At 34.9% G+C, this 17,448-nt stretch overlaps 2 protein-coding genes across 3 annotated transcripts; one reads left to right on the top strand and one right to left on the bottom strand.

Moving 5' to 3' along the window:
* Positions 1 to 3,420: 3,420 nt before the first annotated feature.
* LOC796876 (TLR adapter interacting with SLC15A4 on the lysosome) lies at positions 3,421 to 10,794 on the bottom strand. 2 transcript variants are annotated; one of them, XM_087268000.1, is made up of 3 exons: positions 10,740 to 10,794; positions 6,292 to 6,404; positions 3,421 to 4,370 (listed from the first exon to the last, which is right to left on the bottom strand). In XM_087268000.1, the coding sequence occupies exon 3, from the start codon at positions 4,368 to 4,370 to the stop codon at positions 3,564 to 3,566; it is 807 nt and encodes a 268-aa protein (XP_087124126.1). In that variant the 5' UTR covers positions 6,292 to 6,404; positions 10,740 to 10,794; the 3' UTR covers positions 3,421 to 3,563. The 2 variants fall into 2 exon arrangements, with proteins under 2 accessions (XP_087124126.1, XP_087124127.1); XM_087268001.1 differs by lacking the exon at positions 10,740 to 10,794 and adding an exon at positions 8,578 to 8,798 and having other exon boundaries at positions 6,292 to 6,399.
* Positions 10,757 to 16,916, top strand: c9h13orf42 (chromosome 9 C13orf42 homolog). Its single transcript, XM_087267999.1, has 3 exons — positions 10,757 to 12,294; positions 13,175 to 13,319; positions 13,517 to 16,916. The coding sequence occupies exons 1-3, from the start codon at positions 11,881 to 11,883 to the stop codon at positions 13,765 to 13,767; spliced, it is 810 nt and encodes a 269-aa protein (XP_087124125.1). The 5' UTR covers positions 10,757 to 11,880; the 3' UTR covers positions 13,768 to 16,916.
* Positions 16,917 to 17,448: the final 532 nt, after the last annotated feature.

The raw sequence follows: 17,448 nt of genomic DNA, 5'->3' as shown, positions 1-17,448 counted from the left end.
CAATCTCCAGGTCTGGTGGAGCACTTTCAGCTTAGCTTAGTATCAGAGTTGGGTGTAACTCGTTCCACAGTAACACGTTACTGTAATCAAAATACATTTTTGAAAAACACAGTAGTGTAACGAATTCCCTTTTATATGTATGTAATTTGATTACAGTTACTAAAGTCAATGTAATTGTGTTACTTACATTACATATATATAATATTTAGAAGAAAAAAGCTTATTTTAAATCATGTTTTCAACTGCAGCATCAGTTAATAAGCATGTGCTTTTAAATTCCTGGAGAACGGCAGCTGAAATAGCTGCTGTCGAGAGCGGCTACTTCAAGTGGAAATACATCACTTTGATATCATTAAGCATAAAAACAAAAATATTGTTGTGAAATTCAGCCTATGTGCAGTTTCTAAAGAACTTTCGACTGCTTTTAACTCGACTAGTAACTTAACAGAAAGCATTCTAAAACAATACTCGTCACCAAGGAGGACACTGGCACCCAGAAACACATCGGCCCAACTCAGCCGAAACAGGCTAAATTGGATATTTGTGCAGGATCGGGAGTGAAGGTATCTTCTCTGTGTGAATAGAAGCGTAGCTGCTTATGGGGCCGTTCACATATCCTGTGTATATTGTGCTGCTTTTATTTCCCAGACACACAAACTGACCCATCAGCTTCATACTTTGTAAGGAATATACACTTTGGTAGACTAATTACCTTAGACAAACACAGAACACTGCAGTGCTATTTCATACTATGGATGTCAGTGAAAAAAAAGACAAATTGGTTTGGAACAAGTGAATGATGAACCATCTCTTTAGCTATTTTGAATATGTCAAGCTTCTATGATCAACCCATTGTAATATTAAATTACTGAAAGAGCTGCAGTATATTTAGTATTTTTATAGGTATATTTTCTATGTTTTAAAAGTAACTTCAGAGTAAAGTAATTAGTAATCTGATTACTTTTTACATGAAGTAATTAGTAATGTAATCAAATTCCAATTTTCCAGTAGTAATCAGTCATTTGTAATCGAACTTCCCCAACACTGCTTAGCATAGACTATTGAATCGGATTAGACCATTAGCATCTCGCTCAAAAATCAAAACTGTTCTGTGGTTGCATTGTTTTCTAAGACCAAATAGAAATGAAAAGGTGCTATTTTCTAGGTTGATATCGGAACAACTATATTCTCATTAAATAATCAAGGATCTTTGCTTTTGTACCATGACTGTAGCAGGCACAATTATATTATGCAGTGCCTGAAAATAGTCCCCAGCTGGGTAACTTCCAACGTGACCACGTGCTTGCACAGGGAACGTGTGCCAGTCGCACTGCGCAATATCATTGCACCTGCTGCAGCCATGGTGCTATACTATACGGGTACTATTATAGTACCTAGCCATAGTGGCCTAGAAAATAGCAAATTTTCATTTTCTGCTGGTCAGTCGTAGTACATGATGTAACTATAGAAGTGTCAGGCTTTAAATGGAAAAAAATTACATATAATAAATTTATTCACAATTTCTGTGAATGTTTTAGAATTTTTGATTAATTTGCATATGGCTGAATGATTATGAATAAATCAGTAAGTCAGTCCTGCAGGATTTTGCAGTGACACTTTTTTAAAAATATATTTGTGGCCTGAATTGTTTTTTTTTTTTTATTTGAGCGAGATGCTAATTTTCCAATTTTATTTAATGATCTACGCTAAGCTAAAAGTGCTCCCACCACACCCAGAGATCAGCTGAATGGATTCTGTTAGGATTAAGCATTTTACAACTCTATTTTCAAAAAAGTGGAGTGTTGTTTTTAACTCCAACTTAATAAATGTTTTCATTTAACACTGACTCTTCTGTTTGTTAATTGATAGACAAATGTTGTGACGATGCTGTGACTATTAAAAGGAATACATGCATTTTAAGTGTAAATTATGACATGTTTATAGCTCTGATACAGTCAGGAAATGCAAATGTTTATTTTAAAATCACATTTGTGTAATCTGTGACAATAGGTTTTTCAGTATTATTAACTATTTCAAATCTCATATAAACGTCTAAAAGGAAAAGGGAAACCTCAAAAGAAAACGATGGTTTGTTGTGAAGCAAAGCTTGGACAAGACCTTCCAAGTCACTTCTAGAGTGAGTTTTGTTTCGGTGCATCAGCTGAAGTTGTATGCACTATTTTTTTTGAAGAGGCCAAAAGTTTAGCTAAAATTAATAGCACATTCGTAAAGTCTTGGTGATAAAGAATTATAAAGCTTATAATTATTTGATGTTCACTAGAAATATTTCAATTTCTGTCAAGTCATCTATTTGTGGAGTATTTTTATAGGTTGCACAAGTAATACTTTAGTCTACTTGTACTATGGATAGTACAATAGAGATGGACTATATATTGTTTCAACATTGTGCGTATGGCAATATTCAGAAATCAGAATTCATTAGCTTTGTGGTCACTGCAGGGTTTAACCATAACAGAATGAAAGAGAATAATTTTGATGTGTAAGGCTTATGACGAGGCCCTTACGGAATCAGCATACACAGAAATTTGTAGATTTCCTCAGATTTTTAGCTCATCTATGAGTCTATTTATTTACGTGTTTAAATGTGTGTAAATTTTAGATTTATACAGTTTTTAAATTAATTTCAGTAATAATACTAACTACAAAAACACTCATATGATTTACCTACAATACAGTTTGTAAAGTCACATTCTCTGTCTTTTAGTATGAGAGACTTGCTTTATCAAATAAGTGGATCTAATTGGATTTGCAATGTAAACAGTAAATAAAAGTTTAAAAGCTTTATTTATATATATATATATATATATATATATATATATATATATATATATATATATATATATATATATATATATATATATTAGGGTTTTAGTTACGATATTCCTAAAATCATTCCACATAAATCTACAGATTTTTTACAAATGTTTGTGCAGAAATATCAATAAATGTATGCAGATTCTGCCAGGCCCAACACATGAATGAACATTTCAAGAGAATTTAAAACATGCAGGCACAATAAATTGTACAATTTTTTACTTTTAATAGCGATTAATTTTATTGAATAATTTATACTATGCAGTGTTGTTTTTCATTTCATCATTCAATTTCTGTAATGTTTGACTTGCAGTAAACAATAAAGCACTGACTATTACACTTTTATCTTTGCTATACTATATACATATGTGCTAATTTGTGTATTACATTTGATCCATGATTCTCACCCCTACAAAATCACCCCAAACCATCTAAATTAATGAAATCCATGCAAACACAGCTTTTTAAACCATCTGGATCAATGATATCGCAATATATATCTGAGAAAAACTGCAATATTGTGCAGCCCTGCCTAGGGTACCGACTGTGGGAACTCAGATTAATCAACAGCCCACAAATAAAACATTTAAGCCACAAAGGTTTTTATTTTTAGATGTATTTTTGTATATCATATTTATAATATCATTTATTTTCAAAACGATCATTTGCAGAATCACTGATCAAATGCCACTGTCTCACAGTCAGTCTTCTCCTTTTATCTGTCTAGCTCATTGCGTCTCAGTGGAGATCTGCAGTAGAGGAGTGCTGATCTCGCTGGACTGGTATGTGCTGGTGACTCTGAGCAGGCAGCTGAGCAGCATGTCTTTTGCCCTTGCCGTCTCCATGTTCTGCTCTCGGCTCAGCTGGAGGGTCATCTGGTCCAGGCTGGTCTGCAGAAGCTCAGAGGCCATGACGGGCCTGCTAACAGCCGGTCCCTCAGTCAGGTACTGTCTGTACAGCTCCAGAAGCTTCTGCTCAAGATAGCCGTTAAGTTGAGAGTTGGAGAGCGGCCGGCTGAACTGCAGGAGAGAGGGACGCTCACGCCCGCTTTCTTCCTTCCATCGCCTCGAGCTCCTGAACTCGTGGACCAGAGGAGGTAAGAGGGAGGGTGAGGGAACATCTTCAGACACAAGAAAGGGTCCAGGCTGGGGATCCTGGCTGTGATGGCCCTGTATGTCTCCTGCATGGGGGCTGAGCGGCAACACCTGACCGCCTGCTATGTGTAAATCGCTGTAATGCTGGCAAATGCTGTGGCAGCTCGAAGGCACCAAAAATGCTTCTGTTTCAGGGGTGTCCACATGCCTGGGGATATCCACACCATGTCCTGCCATAGAGGAAGGGTGAGGGTAGCTCTGGGTTTTCATCTGGGTTATATTAGCATGGACCTCTGGAGCTGAGTGGACGGGGATTTGAGCTGAGAGGGGATTATTTGGTGAAGTTGAGGAAGGCTCTGTGACTGTGGTGCATGAAGGAGGATTTACACACTCGGCTTCAGCTTCAAAAGCCAGACTCCAGAGCTTTCCTTCACACAGCATCTAGAGTGCACAGACACTGAAGTTATATCAGGTCGCAATAAAATATTGGTTCTCAGTCTTTTTGACTCCACTATATGCACTTACTGACTTAGTGGGCAATCACCTTATTTTTCAAAGGGGAAGTAAGCTTTTCTGTGACTGTTTAAGGACTTCTGATTAATTTGCATACGGCTGAATGATTAGGAATAAATAAATCAGTAAGTAAGTGACTCCTGGATTTGGCAGGGACACTTTTTTAATTATATTTGTGGCCTGAAGGGCTCTTTTTATGATGGCTTTTCTTAAAATGGCATTTTATGGGATTATTTTCTTCAATTCTTTTGTTTTTCTTTGAAAATACACAAAAATAATCATTGGATTTACAAAATCCTGAAGAGACTGGTGAATTAAACCACTTCTACAAACCAGTGTGTATAACAATGCATTTTAAAATAAAAATAATATATTAAGAAACTAGCAGTGTGCAATGAGCTGTTTTTACAGCTAAAAGGAAGCGATTGAGAAAAGAAATCTCAACACAATTAGGTTACAATGACCGTGCCAGTTCTTGTCAGGAAAAAATGTCAATAGTGGAGGAGAATAAGTCAAAAAGCACTTTTAGCGGATAAAGTGGAGTCAGAATGGTCAAGAACAATGTTTTTAATGTATACTGGAGCCAGAAATGTTAAGAATCACTGTTTAGAACCACATCTAGAACAGAGGAGCCCAAACCCGGCCCTGGACGGCTGGTGTCCTGCTTTTTTTAGTTCCAACCTCAATTAAACATGCCTGAACCTGCTAATCAAGCTCTTTCTAGGCAAACTAGAAACTTCCAGGCAGGTGTCTTGAAGAAAGTTGGAGTTAAACTATGCAGGACAGCAGTTCTCCAGGACCGAGTTTCTGCACACCTGATTTAGAACCACTATTTTGATGGACATAGTGGAGCCAAACAGATCAAGAACCCTAAATTAATTGACACTGGGGTCAGAAAAGGCAAGAGCCACTGTTTTGAAGCACACAGTCTCTGCATGTCAGCTAAATCAGTGGTTCTGGATTTATTTGACTCCACTATGTACACTAAAACAGTGTTTCTCAACATGATTGATTCTAACCTATTCACTAAAGCAGTAGTTTAACTTAATCAAGTTCGAAAGTTTTCATTGATATAGCATTTATTAACATTCAAAGAAATGAGTTGTAGTTAATTAAATATTTTAAACCTTTAATTAAATTTAAATAATTATTTAATTACCACAATTCAAGTTTGTGATTGTAATTATTGCTATATATTCACTAAGTATTTAAAGCAGTCCCACTTAGTGAGCCTGACCCCGCTGGTTGAGATGCAACAGTGTTTAGTTTCAAAATGTAGATTAAATAGAAAAGTAATTATAAATTGAGGCACTATTTCATAACATTTCTGTGAGAGTACATTTATTAACCATTTGTTTTATTACTTAGTTCACCTGGCAAACCCATGGTTTTTTGCTCAAAGGTTAAGACCCTATTCAATGTTTAAACTACTTAATTCCTCTCACAGTAAAACATTTTACTGGACTGTCCTGCTTTTATTGATTCCAGAAGACTTTTTTATGAAATTAATTGTCTTAAGAACGATTATTGCAAAGTGGCACAAGGAAAATTTGTAGAATCATGTATTAGTACTAAAAATCATTCATTTGTTTTCTTGCCATGAAAATAGCCTTGGTTGCTGACATGGCATTAAATAAAAAATACATTGCATTGCATTACATTACATTACTGTCCACCTGGCACAAAATAAAGTGAGTATATGAGACTTTTGCATCATCATCATTTTCCACAGTTTACTATGAAACAAACAAATAAGATTTTCAGATATTCCAGGTCTGCCACATTAACTATAACCCCCTAGATTACGCTTGACTGACAGAGAGACATATAAAAGTACCCTGAAATTTACCGTTTTCCTACAGGAGTCTCTGGATGTTGATCAGAGGTGTTTCGGGGTCTGGTTTTCTCTCTCTCAGTGCTTGCAGTGAAACTTGTGCTATCGATCCTCACTTTTATGCTTTACTCAAGGAGGAAGTGAAACCGAGTTAGATTCTGTCTTCCATGTAAATTCAGAAACACAATTATATTCAGCTGCATTAATATGTGCCCCATATTCATTACAATAGGCATAAATGAGTCATTGAGTTCACCTTAAATTTTAGTTTGCTATTATAGTCATAGTTTTCTATTGGTACTGTATTCCTAAACACAAGCATATGACACTAATTATGGTGATTTCCCCCTGGGTTTCCTCTTTCTGTAATGTCACTGATGGAGAGAATATTCACTTGAAATCAAGAGTCTGAAACAGATATACTATATTGTAAAGCAGTGGTTCCTAAAGTGGGGGTCAGGGGACAATGATTTCCAAAAATCTAAACTATTCAAATTACCATGTTTTATCCACAACCTACAGGAAAAATTGTAGATAATAGTAACATTGTTAACAATAAACATAAAAAAATAACATGCAAATAAAAAGCCATGTGACTGCTTGGGTGTTTCAGTTATACACAGTAATAGCGTCAGATGCAGCACATTGATTTGATGGCACCAGGTTAAACTTTCTGACACCTCTACGACACTCACATAGATTAAAAATAAATACAGGCCACAACTGAACATGAAGGATGGTCTCCAAATGGCGTTCTCCAAAATTAAATAATGAATAGACTTGGGCTTATGGTATGTGTGTGCCGTTGTGTGCAAGAATTATATATTAATAATCACCTCAGAGGATATTGGCAGTCACAAGTCACAGGCATTGTTGTTTTGGGGGTTGTGGGCTAAAAAGTTTGGGAACCCCTGTTCTAGAGTACTAATGCTATGCTAAAAGGACTGTATTTATTATTATTGTTATTATTATCTTTTTTCTTAAGCTCTCTCATGCTACATTGTGCAGCTGTTATATTTTGCAGTTTCATTAGACTGAAAAAGGTAGCATATTTCCTCAAACATCGACATTTGCAGCTGCAGCTGTTCAAATCATTACGTAACAGTGAGTCTTCATTTCCCCTTTGAAAATAAAGCATCAAATTCGAATGTAATTGAATCCACTGGTAGACATGTAGGTTGAACACACTTCATAGTTGTTAGTGCTGGTTAATCGCTAGTAGGTCGGTGACTAAATGCTGAATCACCTACGTGCATTATTAATCAGTGGCGCCCCCAGAAAATTTTCTTAGGGGTGGCCAGAAGAGGCCGCACCAAATCTTGGGGTGGCACACAAAAAAAAAATGAATTCAGTGTAATGTTATATTTTTGTTTCTGGTAAATTAAATAATGTAGTTTTATTCATTTAATTAATTCTACTTGAAATATTGCAATTTATTCTTTGAAATAATTCAGCAAGTACATGTGCAAACCAAATAAAAATCTATGTTTAGTTTAAAAACACTTTTCATATACATGTATAAATGACTTCTTTTTTACGTGCCTTTATTGTACATCATACGAGATATGCCATGTCTAAAATTAATGAAGATTAATGAGTTTATTATTCCCAGTGATGGGTTGCAGCTGGAAGGGCATCCGCTGTGTAAAAATGTGCTAGATAAGTTGGCGGTTCATTCTGCTGTGGTGACCCTGGATTAATAAAGGGACTAAGCTGAAAAGAAAATGAATGAAAGAATAATGAGTTTATTAATTACCCAAACAAATGAACAAACTGAACAAAAGGCATTACTATACACACTCACTATACCTAATAATATTATTTATCCATATTGCTTTTTGAACCATTTTATTAATGCAGCTTCTTCTATTGATATACTGTAGCTTAAGGTAAATATTAAATAGCCATTGCTGTCTATTGAAGGTGTGTGTGTGCTGTCAAGGACGATCGTGAAGGGTAGTGGCGGTTCTAGTTTAAATGACACCCTGGGCGAGCCACCCTATACACCCCACCTCTCTTGAATTGTTAGATTTGTTATTCAATAAATATAACAATTTATTTATATTTATTCTAAATAAATACAATTAATATTAATGTACAATTATTATTCTAAATAAATAACAGAAATCAGTCCTAAATATTACTGGAAAACAACAACTGGAGTGATATGCCAACATCACTTAAGAAACCTTTTGCATGAAAATTAATTATGACAATTCTAAAGAATACAAAAAATGTATTATAAAATATCTGTGGTCTTAGACCAGATCATGGCTGAGAAATCATGTTATGAAGACTTACCTCCCTGACTCATTATCCCTCCTTTCTGCTTTAAAGGCATGCTTAGTGAAAGTAACATCATCATCATCATCATCATCATCATATTATATAAACTTTAAACGACTTTCAAAACTCGCTGTGTGCCGACAATTCTGCACAAAAGGCTGTTACTCCTATTTCACAGCGCATGAGCGGTGCCTATTTTGTCGGCGTGCATGCAAACAACCAACCGGGATTCACACAGGAGTGCGTGAGGCGCGCGGGAATGGTTTTCCGCGCGCATGCGTCAGTTTGCTTTCACCAGCATTGAACCAGAGGGGGAGAGCTACGTCAGTAACACCAACAATAATTTAGTGACTGCATTTTATTTATGTATTTATTTATTTATCTAAATATTGGGAATTTATAAGTTCATTTAAATCAATAATGTCAACCGCAAAATTATATTGGGGTGGCCACAGGGGTGGCCAGAGTTTACCGAGGGGTGGCCGTGGCCACCCCTGGCCACCCCTTGGAGGCGCCCCTGTTATTAATGTGATGATCTGACTTACGAGTAAAATTATTATTTGTTGAACTACTAAACAAGCAGAAAAAAAGGAATAACTAAACACATTTTCTAGTTTTGTTTAGCTTTGTATGCATCAAACATTTCACTGTATGCATTTATCTAGATATGCAGATGAAAAACGATATATTGTATTTATTTATAGATTAATTTCTGTATATTTTTATTATGAATAGTACAGTCCTTTTTTTTGGTTGTATTAAAAAACTGGTTTTATTTGTGGTTCTTTTATGATGCAATCTAAGGGTTTTTGAGTCTTTTATTTATTTATTTTTTGTTTGTTTATAGTAGCAATATATACAGATTTCACTTAAGATATTGTACATATCCCATTACTAAACTTTTTTTTTTTTTTTACAAACAAGACAATAAAAAAATAATAATAATAAATATGAAAACAGTAACTACAAAATGATAACATAAATAATATCAATGACTAAATATACATGGGTCAGAGAGGGTCAAATCTTTATTTATTTCCTCAACTTTAGTTATTATAAAATGTTAATTCCTAATTTAAAGAGAGGGTTAAGAGGGGGAGTGGAATTGAGAAAAAATTGTTCTGTGGATGGGAATTAGATAGTAATATTTTACTGTATAATATTTTTTTATAGTAATGTTTTGTAATATTTCTACAAAGATTGAATGGGGTAATGTAATGTATTCAGTCAACTTAGACCAGATATTTCTAAATGCATTAATTTGAAGTCAAAGGGTGAATGTAATTTTTCATTACATAAATATAATATACTATTTCTGGCTTGTCTTGGATTTTTGGTGAATCAGTGTCTTGTAATTGCTTTTTTGGCTGCAATTATTAAAATATTAAAAAGTATTTTTCATATTTACTTATTTGGATATCAGAGCTTCCAAAATAAATAACCATGAATGAAAGGGTAGTGTAATATTAAGTATGATTTCTATTACTCCATGTACTTCCTAAAACTGTTTTATTACTGAACATTCCCAAAAAAAAAAAATGTGCCAGTGATTAGGTTCCTGAGACCCACATTGTCTCCAGCACTTAGTGTCCTTTCCTGTGACTTATGCTTTGATTTTGTGAGATGAAAAATCTTATTAGACATTTCCATCCAAGTTCTCTCCACATATGTGAGATGGTACATTTTGATGTAAATCTACATATGTCCAACCATTCTTCCTTCAAAATAATAAAATTACTTTTCCCATTTTTCTTTAACATAAATGTTTTAAGTCTTTTAACATCAAATACTGTAAGAACATTACAAATATTGAAGATTATAATTAGGTGTAAAATAATGTTTAAAAACAATTTGTGGGTTGCTTTATATTAAAAAGAAATGTTCTCCTAATATTGTTAATTTGTTAAATTTTACCTACTTAAAACTTTAGTTTGTAAGCTTTATGTCAAATTTTATGTGCATCTGTTTATTTTGCACAAATACAGGATATTTAGTTAGAAAAATAGTTTTTTATTTAGACATACTTTTATAGGTTGCTTTCCACAAAACCCTCTGTGCTCTGTTATATGGCCACTTATTTTATTTCAAGTAGCTTACTCAAGTTTAACATTTTATTTTTTATTAATTTATCATTTTCTAATACATGCTGCTCAGCTGCCTGAGTCACCAGCACATACCAGTCCAGCGAGATCAGCACTCCTCTACTGCAGATCTCCACTGAGGCTCAATGAGCTAGACAGATAAAAGGAGAAGACTGACTGTGAGACAGTGGCATTTGATCAGTGATTCTGCAAATGATCGTTTTGAAAATAAATTATATTATAAATATGATATACAAAAATACATCTAAAAATAAAAATCTTTGTGGCTGAAATGTTTTATTTGTGTGCTGTTGATTTATCCAAAAAAAAAGACACAAACACGTAGCCTATAGACCATATCACTGCTGTCATGTCATTGGCCCATGAACATCTCCTGAATCAGGCAATTCAATGTCAAAACAGCTATCATAATTTTATTTATCAATATGTGTCTCTTTTTTGATTCTGGGAAGCTATAGAGATTTTAAATGTAAAACAGGAAATACGTTGGGACCATTGTTTTTGTTTGGGTCCCTCAAAATGGTGTAGGTTTTAAAAACCGCTAGTTTAATGTAAAGGATAAAACTTGAATCCTTTTTATGTTCTATAGCTCAATAACCCAAGTCTTTCTGTTGTGCTGAAAAAGAAAACAAGTCGGCTACTTTTAGATATAGGCTACCGTAAATTTAACCATAATCCACATAGCGTCCAGAAATTATGCGTATACATAAACATTCTAAGAAAACCATCTTCGTGCATGCAACCCTAATGTTATGCAACAGCGATGACCAGCACATGTGTGTAGTCTAATATGTCTAAGTTTGGTCAATAATTAATTTGTTAGTGTAGAGTTGCAAGCGCACAGTTGCCATGGCCGCGTTTCAAACCTACAATGACTGCTTCCATACGGATAAGAAACAGGCATCCGACTGTCTGTGAAATGTAAAATAGCGAGTTTGAGTTCAGCACCATGGACAAGAATTCTGTTTCCTAAAGAAGATATGAAGTAAGTTTTTCACGGGGAGGAGAGTGAAGAGGGACATGGAAAAAAGAAAACAATCTGATCGTCTTATAAGAACAAGGTATTTATATAGGCTAGATTTATTATAAAACAAGCTGGCAAGTCACAATTTGATGAGCACGATGCTAGCACCCTCTTGGGCTTTGAACCAACATCCCTTCGGTTTTCATCCCAGCTATTTAACAACTAAATTGCGCCAACCAGGCACCCAGCGTGATGTTTAAGAAAATCAACGCCGTTTTTCGGCCGAACCATCCTGCGCCTCGCTCTCGGGACAGGTTCAGGTCCACTGAGGACTATCACAGCGCGTGCACCGTGAAGTTGGTCCGGAGCACGTCGATGCTCGTGGTCGGGGAGAGCAGTCGCGCGCTGCGGGACTCGACGCTGAAGCGGAGCGTGAGCGCCGTGAGTGTGGAGTCCAGCACCGCCCTCTACTATTACCAGAGCCGAGAGGACCGAGTGTGGCTCTACTCCCAGAACCAGGACTGTCTAGAATACTTACAGGAGCTGGTGGCGCTCAGGCGTCAGTACACCAAGAGCATTAATGACCTCAAGGACGGGGAGCGTAAAGAAACCGCGTCCCGCAAGAAGAATGCAGCGCCGCGGCCACCGCAGAGCAGCGCACCACAGGTGAGACTACCGCTGTGGGCAACAAGCATTTTTGTCTTCATCAAATTAGACTTTTACAATTTCTATCGTATTTGTTTAGTTGTTTTATTTTACACACATGGACAATATTTTAGATACAGGAGTCTGTTTTAAATAACTTTTGTGGGAAAAGTCAAAATACAGGTAAAATGTGTGGTCATTCAGCGTCGTTTTGAGACAGATAGCCTATTTACTGATTATTATTTGAAGCCTAAAAATAATTAAGGACTTATGTCTAAAATGAAAAATGAAAGCATCTTGTTGATAGTGGACAATATGATTGTGGTTTGTCTTTTTGGCTCTGTCTAAAATTATAAATGAAAGCTGATAATGGGTAATATCACCGTGCTTTAAAGAATATGAAATTTAGTTTAGTATTTTAAAGCTACACTGGGATGCAAAAAAAAAAAAATTTGTTTTTTAATATGCCTGACAATATTTGTTTTTTATATATAAACTTGTTACACTCAATTTCACTTGCTATAAGGTACATTAATGTATGTATAGATGCATTGTAACAGGCACATTATAATATAATGTATATGTTATTGAATTATTGTAATGTGTCTATTTATTTGGTTGCATATATTCACAATCCTGTAAAAAAAAAAAAAAGTTATTTTGAGGAAATTTATTTTTTATTTTTTTAGAGAAAAAAATTCTGTACAGAAGGACTGAAAAAAATATTAGCTTTTAAATTACCTAAACTTTGTGGCTGCTTTCTTCTAAAACTGGATTGTGTGAAGAAACTATTAATTTTAAGGATTTACAATAGTTTTTGGAGCTTCATTAGTTCTAGAAATAACAAAAATCTTGACAGAACCAAGTAAACTGGCAATAAATATAATGAACTGTATTTCAGACTTCACGGCCTGTACCTTCTGCTCCACCAATGCCAAATGAAGAAGACACGCTCCAGTTCTTTGATGAAGTGATCGCAAGCTGTGACCCGGAGCCCAGCAGAAAACCACATGTGGACAACGGCCATGCAGACGTCGACTTTATAGGTGATAGTAGAGCTTATTACATTCTCACTATGATTGCATTCAAATCCTATACTCGTGAACACTAAAGAACATGAGCTTGCAGAGTGTTTCACCTTACCGGAAACATGTTGGTCAACTAGAAATGTCAACTTTTGTTTGTTCCATTCATTGTTCATCCATCAGTCTGATCCTACATCTACATTTGAACATTTCTTTAGTGGCAACCAGTACCAGTGAGCATGATCTTCACTCCAACTGGGTGCTTCGGGACCCTCGTCGAATCTCCATGTTGGAGTCGCAGCCCAAGAAAATAAATATCAGTCATGGGAAGGCAGCCCAGCGGAAAGGGGACATGGGAAGCACAGGCAGCAGGAGATGCCTGCAACGAAACCCTATCCACCTGCCCAAAGTGGTGGAAAGTGCCTTTCAGACGCTACGCTTTAAACCCAAGCTCAAGAAGAAAGACTAGCTGCTCAGAGAAACACTGTTTGTGCCTAGAGGACATAAACAATCACAGTGTGATCAAGGAGACAGAGTTGCTAGTAGTATTGAGGAATAGCCTGAATGAATCCCTGGTGGATATGAGCTCTGTGAATACTGTCAGCGCTTACTCACGGCTTCATAAATTATCCACAGCAGATCACAATCTCTCTTTCAGTAGCTCTCAATAGCAAATGCTTAAAGCCATTACCAGAGCATAACCACTCTGCTGGATGTGGAGCGATCATCCTGCGCACTGATTCCACACAAACGTTTATATTTTTATCTCGTTTGCAGATAGGACAGATATTTGACAGGAAAGCTGGGGTAGAGAGTGGGAAGTAGGATCAGTGTGAGGCAGGAATTGAACTCAGGTCATCATAAGCACAATTAAAGGCCTATTTAAATAATCAGACAGATGAACAGAGTTCCCGCTTTAAGCCAAATATCAAATTCCCTGACTTCACTGACTAAAAAGCTTAATTTACATTACATTCATTGAACGTATAAGAGGCTGCTGTTGTGCTTGTATACTAATATTCAGGGCTTGACATTAATACCCGTCAAATGCAGGTAGATTTCAGCTGTGGTGGGTTAGATAGACACCCCCACTAGCCACTTTGACTGGTTGAAAATAATTTTTAAGTAGACAGAACTGCCTCCAGATTTTATGTAAGCCGCAGCTGTTGCCGCTTTTGCTTTTACCTTTCTTTGAACAGATTATAACTGGGCCTAACGGTAACTGTGTGCACATGATTAGTCATCCTTTCATTATCAAACACAGAATGGTTTTCACCTGCTTTCTTCTGCTTAGTTTTATTTGTATTTATGGTTTGAATATCATCCTTTACAATAACATTGCTTTAATAGGAGATTAACTCTCCGTTTATCTATAGTTACCTGATGATATATGACCTTTAGCCTGGACAAACTACTGTGTTAGTTTTAGATAAATGACAATCATTTTTTTAAATGTCAATTATTGTTTTTTTTTGTTTTTTTTTATAAAATTTTTGTTGGATAAAAAGTGTATGCATCTATATTTAGCTTGTTTTGGAACATTATTAAAAATCTGTTGCAAGAAAATAATTTGTTTAGAGTCCTAAAAAGTCATGTGAAAAAAAAAAAAGTTAAATTAACGACGAGGCATGTTGACATAACAGGAATTTGTCATTTTTAGCATGCCAAAGTCAAATTGATGCAATAAAATATATTTTCCCGACAACAAAATTGTGGCTAGTGTAAAAGGCAAGTGACTAGTAATGTTGGAAAACTACAAGCCACAGTGGCTGGTGATCAGAAAAGTTAATGTCAAGCCCTGCTAATAACATAATTGAGCCAGTAATATGAGAGCAATTCATATTTTATCTTTTTTTTTTTACCTAAAACTCTTGAAATTTCTATTATTCTGGCATGTTTGCTTCGTTTACAGGTACAGTCCTGGTTTAAAGCAAAAAAACAACAACAACAATCCCTAATACTCAATGATTCCCAAAAAATTCCCTCTTTTTTAATGTCTGTAATTTACCTTTCAAAATTCTATGACTCATGGGAAGTCTGGATGAATGATGCTAAACATAAGGTAAGATGTGTTTTGTTGATTTGTGATAGGTAAGGGAGACAAATTCCTGTTTACACCTGGAGTTTTGATGTTTTTTTTTCACTTCAACAATTTTTTTGTGTATTTTTTTTCTGAACGTTTAGAGTAATATTGCAAAATAAGCTTGCACAGTTTACATTAAAGCATGAAAGGGGACGACACATTTGTTTGTGTCGTTAGCTGCAAAACTACATTAAAAGCTTTGAGTTTGTTGCAGTCAGAATTGTAAGAGAACATCATACTTTATGCTATTTTTTGCCTTTCAAATAGGCATGCAGCGTTTTCGAAGTTTTCTGCAATTAGGAAAAGTCAAGGTTTTAAAATCGGCAACATTTTCTGTTTTTTTTTTTTTTTTTTAGTTTTTAGGACAACAGTATCTCCAGCAGAAAAAAATATCCAAAAATGGTATTTTAAATTGTAAAGAAATCTGTGAAAATCTTTTAGAAATTTATGAAGACAGCAGAACTCAAAGGTTAATTTGAGTTATTTAGCCTGACATGTTTACTGTTTAATATTTTAAATGTTTTTAGAGCAGTAATCACAATACCATTAAACTGTGATATTTTTATCCAAGGTTATCATACTATCAGAATCTTATACCGACCCATGCCTACTTTCAAGTAAACATATTCAGACTGTTTAAATCCCATTAGGCTAGTGCACTTCAATATTTCCTGTATTATTTAAGGCCCATAAGCAAAAAGGAGTTTATTAGCTGTTTGAACATTCAACCTCATGAGCGTTTTACTTTGAAAGCAATCCATTGAAATGTTCCATTGAAATGTTTAAAATTGTTCAAAAATCCATTGAAAATTTTCAGCTGCCTCTAGAAGAGTGGGTAAGCTTAAAATGATACAGACCACTTTGCTACTGGATTGACGAAAATGCCTCTTAAAGGGATAGTTCACCCAAAAATGACGATTACCTTACATTAACAAACTCATGTGACTTTTAAACCTTTATGAGTTTCTTTCTTTTGTTTAACACAAATATATTTGGAAGAATGCTAGTTTCTGAGACCCATCAACTTTAACAGTAGGAAAAAAATTATTATGGAAGTAAATTAGTGTCGACTACCAGCAATTCTTTATTTTATTTTTTTGCATTCAACAGAAGAAGGAAACTCAAATAGATTTAAAAGTCACATGAAGGAGAGTCAATGTAAGGTGATTTTCATTTTTGGAATTTTTTTTTTTTTTTATCCTTTTAACACCAGGTGTAAACAGGGTCTACGAATTTAGCTTAGAATTTAGCTAGTAGTTTTGATTGGTGAGATGATTTAAAATGCAAAACACAACTATTTCTATGATGTACTACAGTAAAACTCTGGGGATGGGGATGAAATAACAGTATTTCTTTCCATGACAACCATCAAACCTATACTAGTGCCTTAATTGGTAGGTTTGTGCAACCATTTTTTATGACCGTTTATGATGATTGTGAAAATTTCTGCAACTTTATCAATAATTGTGAAAACTATTGTTTAAGAGTGATGCATTTGTACTTGTGTTTTTAGCATTAAAATCTATAAAGAGGAACTAGGTGCATGTGTTTCAATGCAGAGCTAAAAAGGGCTGCTCTCTTCTTCTGAAAAAAAGGAAGCAGGAATTGGGTATTCCCCCTTTAGAATATAATTAAAAAGTACAACAACACGAAAACAGGTGCAATGAGCCTTTAAAACAAATAAATAGATAATAACTAAATAATTTACCAACATATAAGAAATTACTTATTAAAAAACATTAATTAAATTATTATAAAAATTTACAGTATACGTTTTTATGTTGTTACAACTAGGCATAGGCTGGTATATGATTCTGATGGTATGATAACCTTGGATAAAAATATCAGTTTCATGGTATTGCGATTACTGAAATAAGTTATCTTTAAATGTCTTAGTAAAAAAATCAACACATTTTTCCCTATTAAACACAATATGCACAGGGTTTCTGCAGGTTTCACCAAGTTAAATTTAAAACTTAAGACATTTAGACCATTATGAATGAAATTTTAGAATCATAAAGGGCTAAAAGCCAAGGAATTTTTTTAAAGGCCCAGATGGAGAAGACT

The sequence above is a fragment of the Danio rerio genome, chromosome 9 (assembly GCF_052040795.2).
Source record: "Danio rerio strain M-AB ecotype USA chromosome 9, GRCz13ab, whole genome shotgun sequence".
NCBI classification, from domain to species: Eukaryota; Metazoa; Chordata; class Actinopteri; order Cypriniformes; family Danionidae; genus Danio; species Danio rerio.
The sequence above is the reverse complement of the archived record's forward strand: the minus strand, read 5'-3'. Positions and strand labels throughout refer to the sequence as shown.

Excerpts from the sequence above, each read along its gene's own strand:
- LOC796876 (XM_087268000.1), bottom strand. The coding sequence starts at position 4,370 with ATGCTGTGTGAAGGAAAGCTCTGGAGTCTGGCTTTTGAAGCTGAAGCC.
- c9h13orf42 (XM_087267999.1), top strand. The coding sequence starts at position 11,881 with ATGTTTAAGAAAATCAACGCCGTTTTTCGGCCGAACCATCCTGCGCCT. Across the intron at positions 12,295-13,174 it reads CGCAGAGCAGCGCACCACAG|ACTTCACGGCCTGTACCTTC; the intron begins GTGAGACTACCG and ends ACTGTATTTCAG. Across the intron at positions 13,320-13,516 it reads TGCAGACGTCGACTTTATAG|TGGCAACCAGTACCAGTGAG; the intron begins GTGATAGTAGAG and ends ACATTTCTTTAG.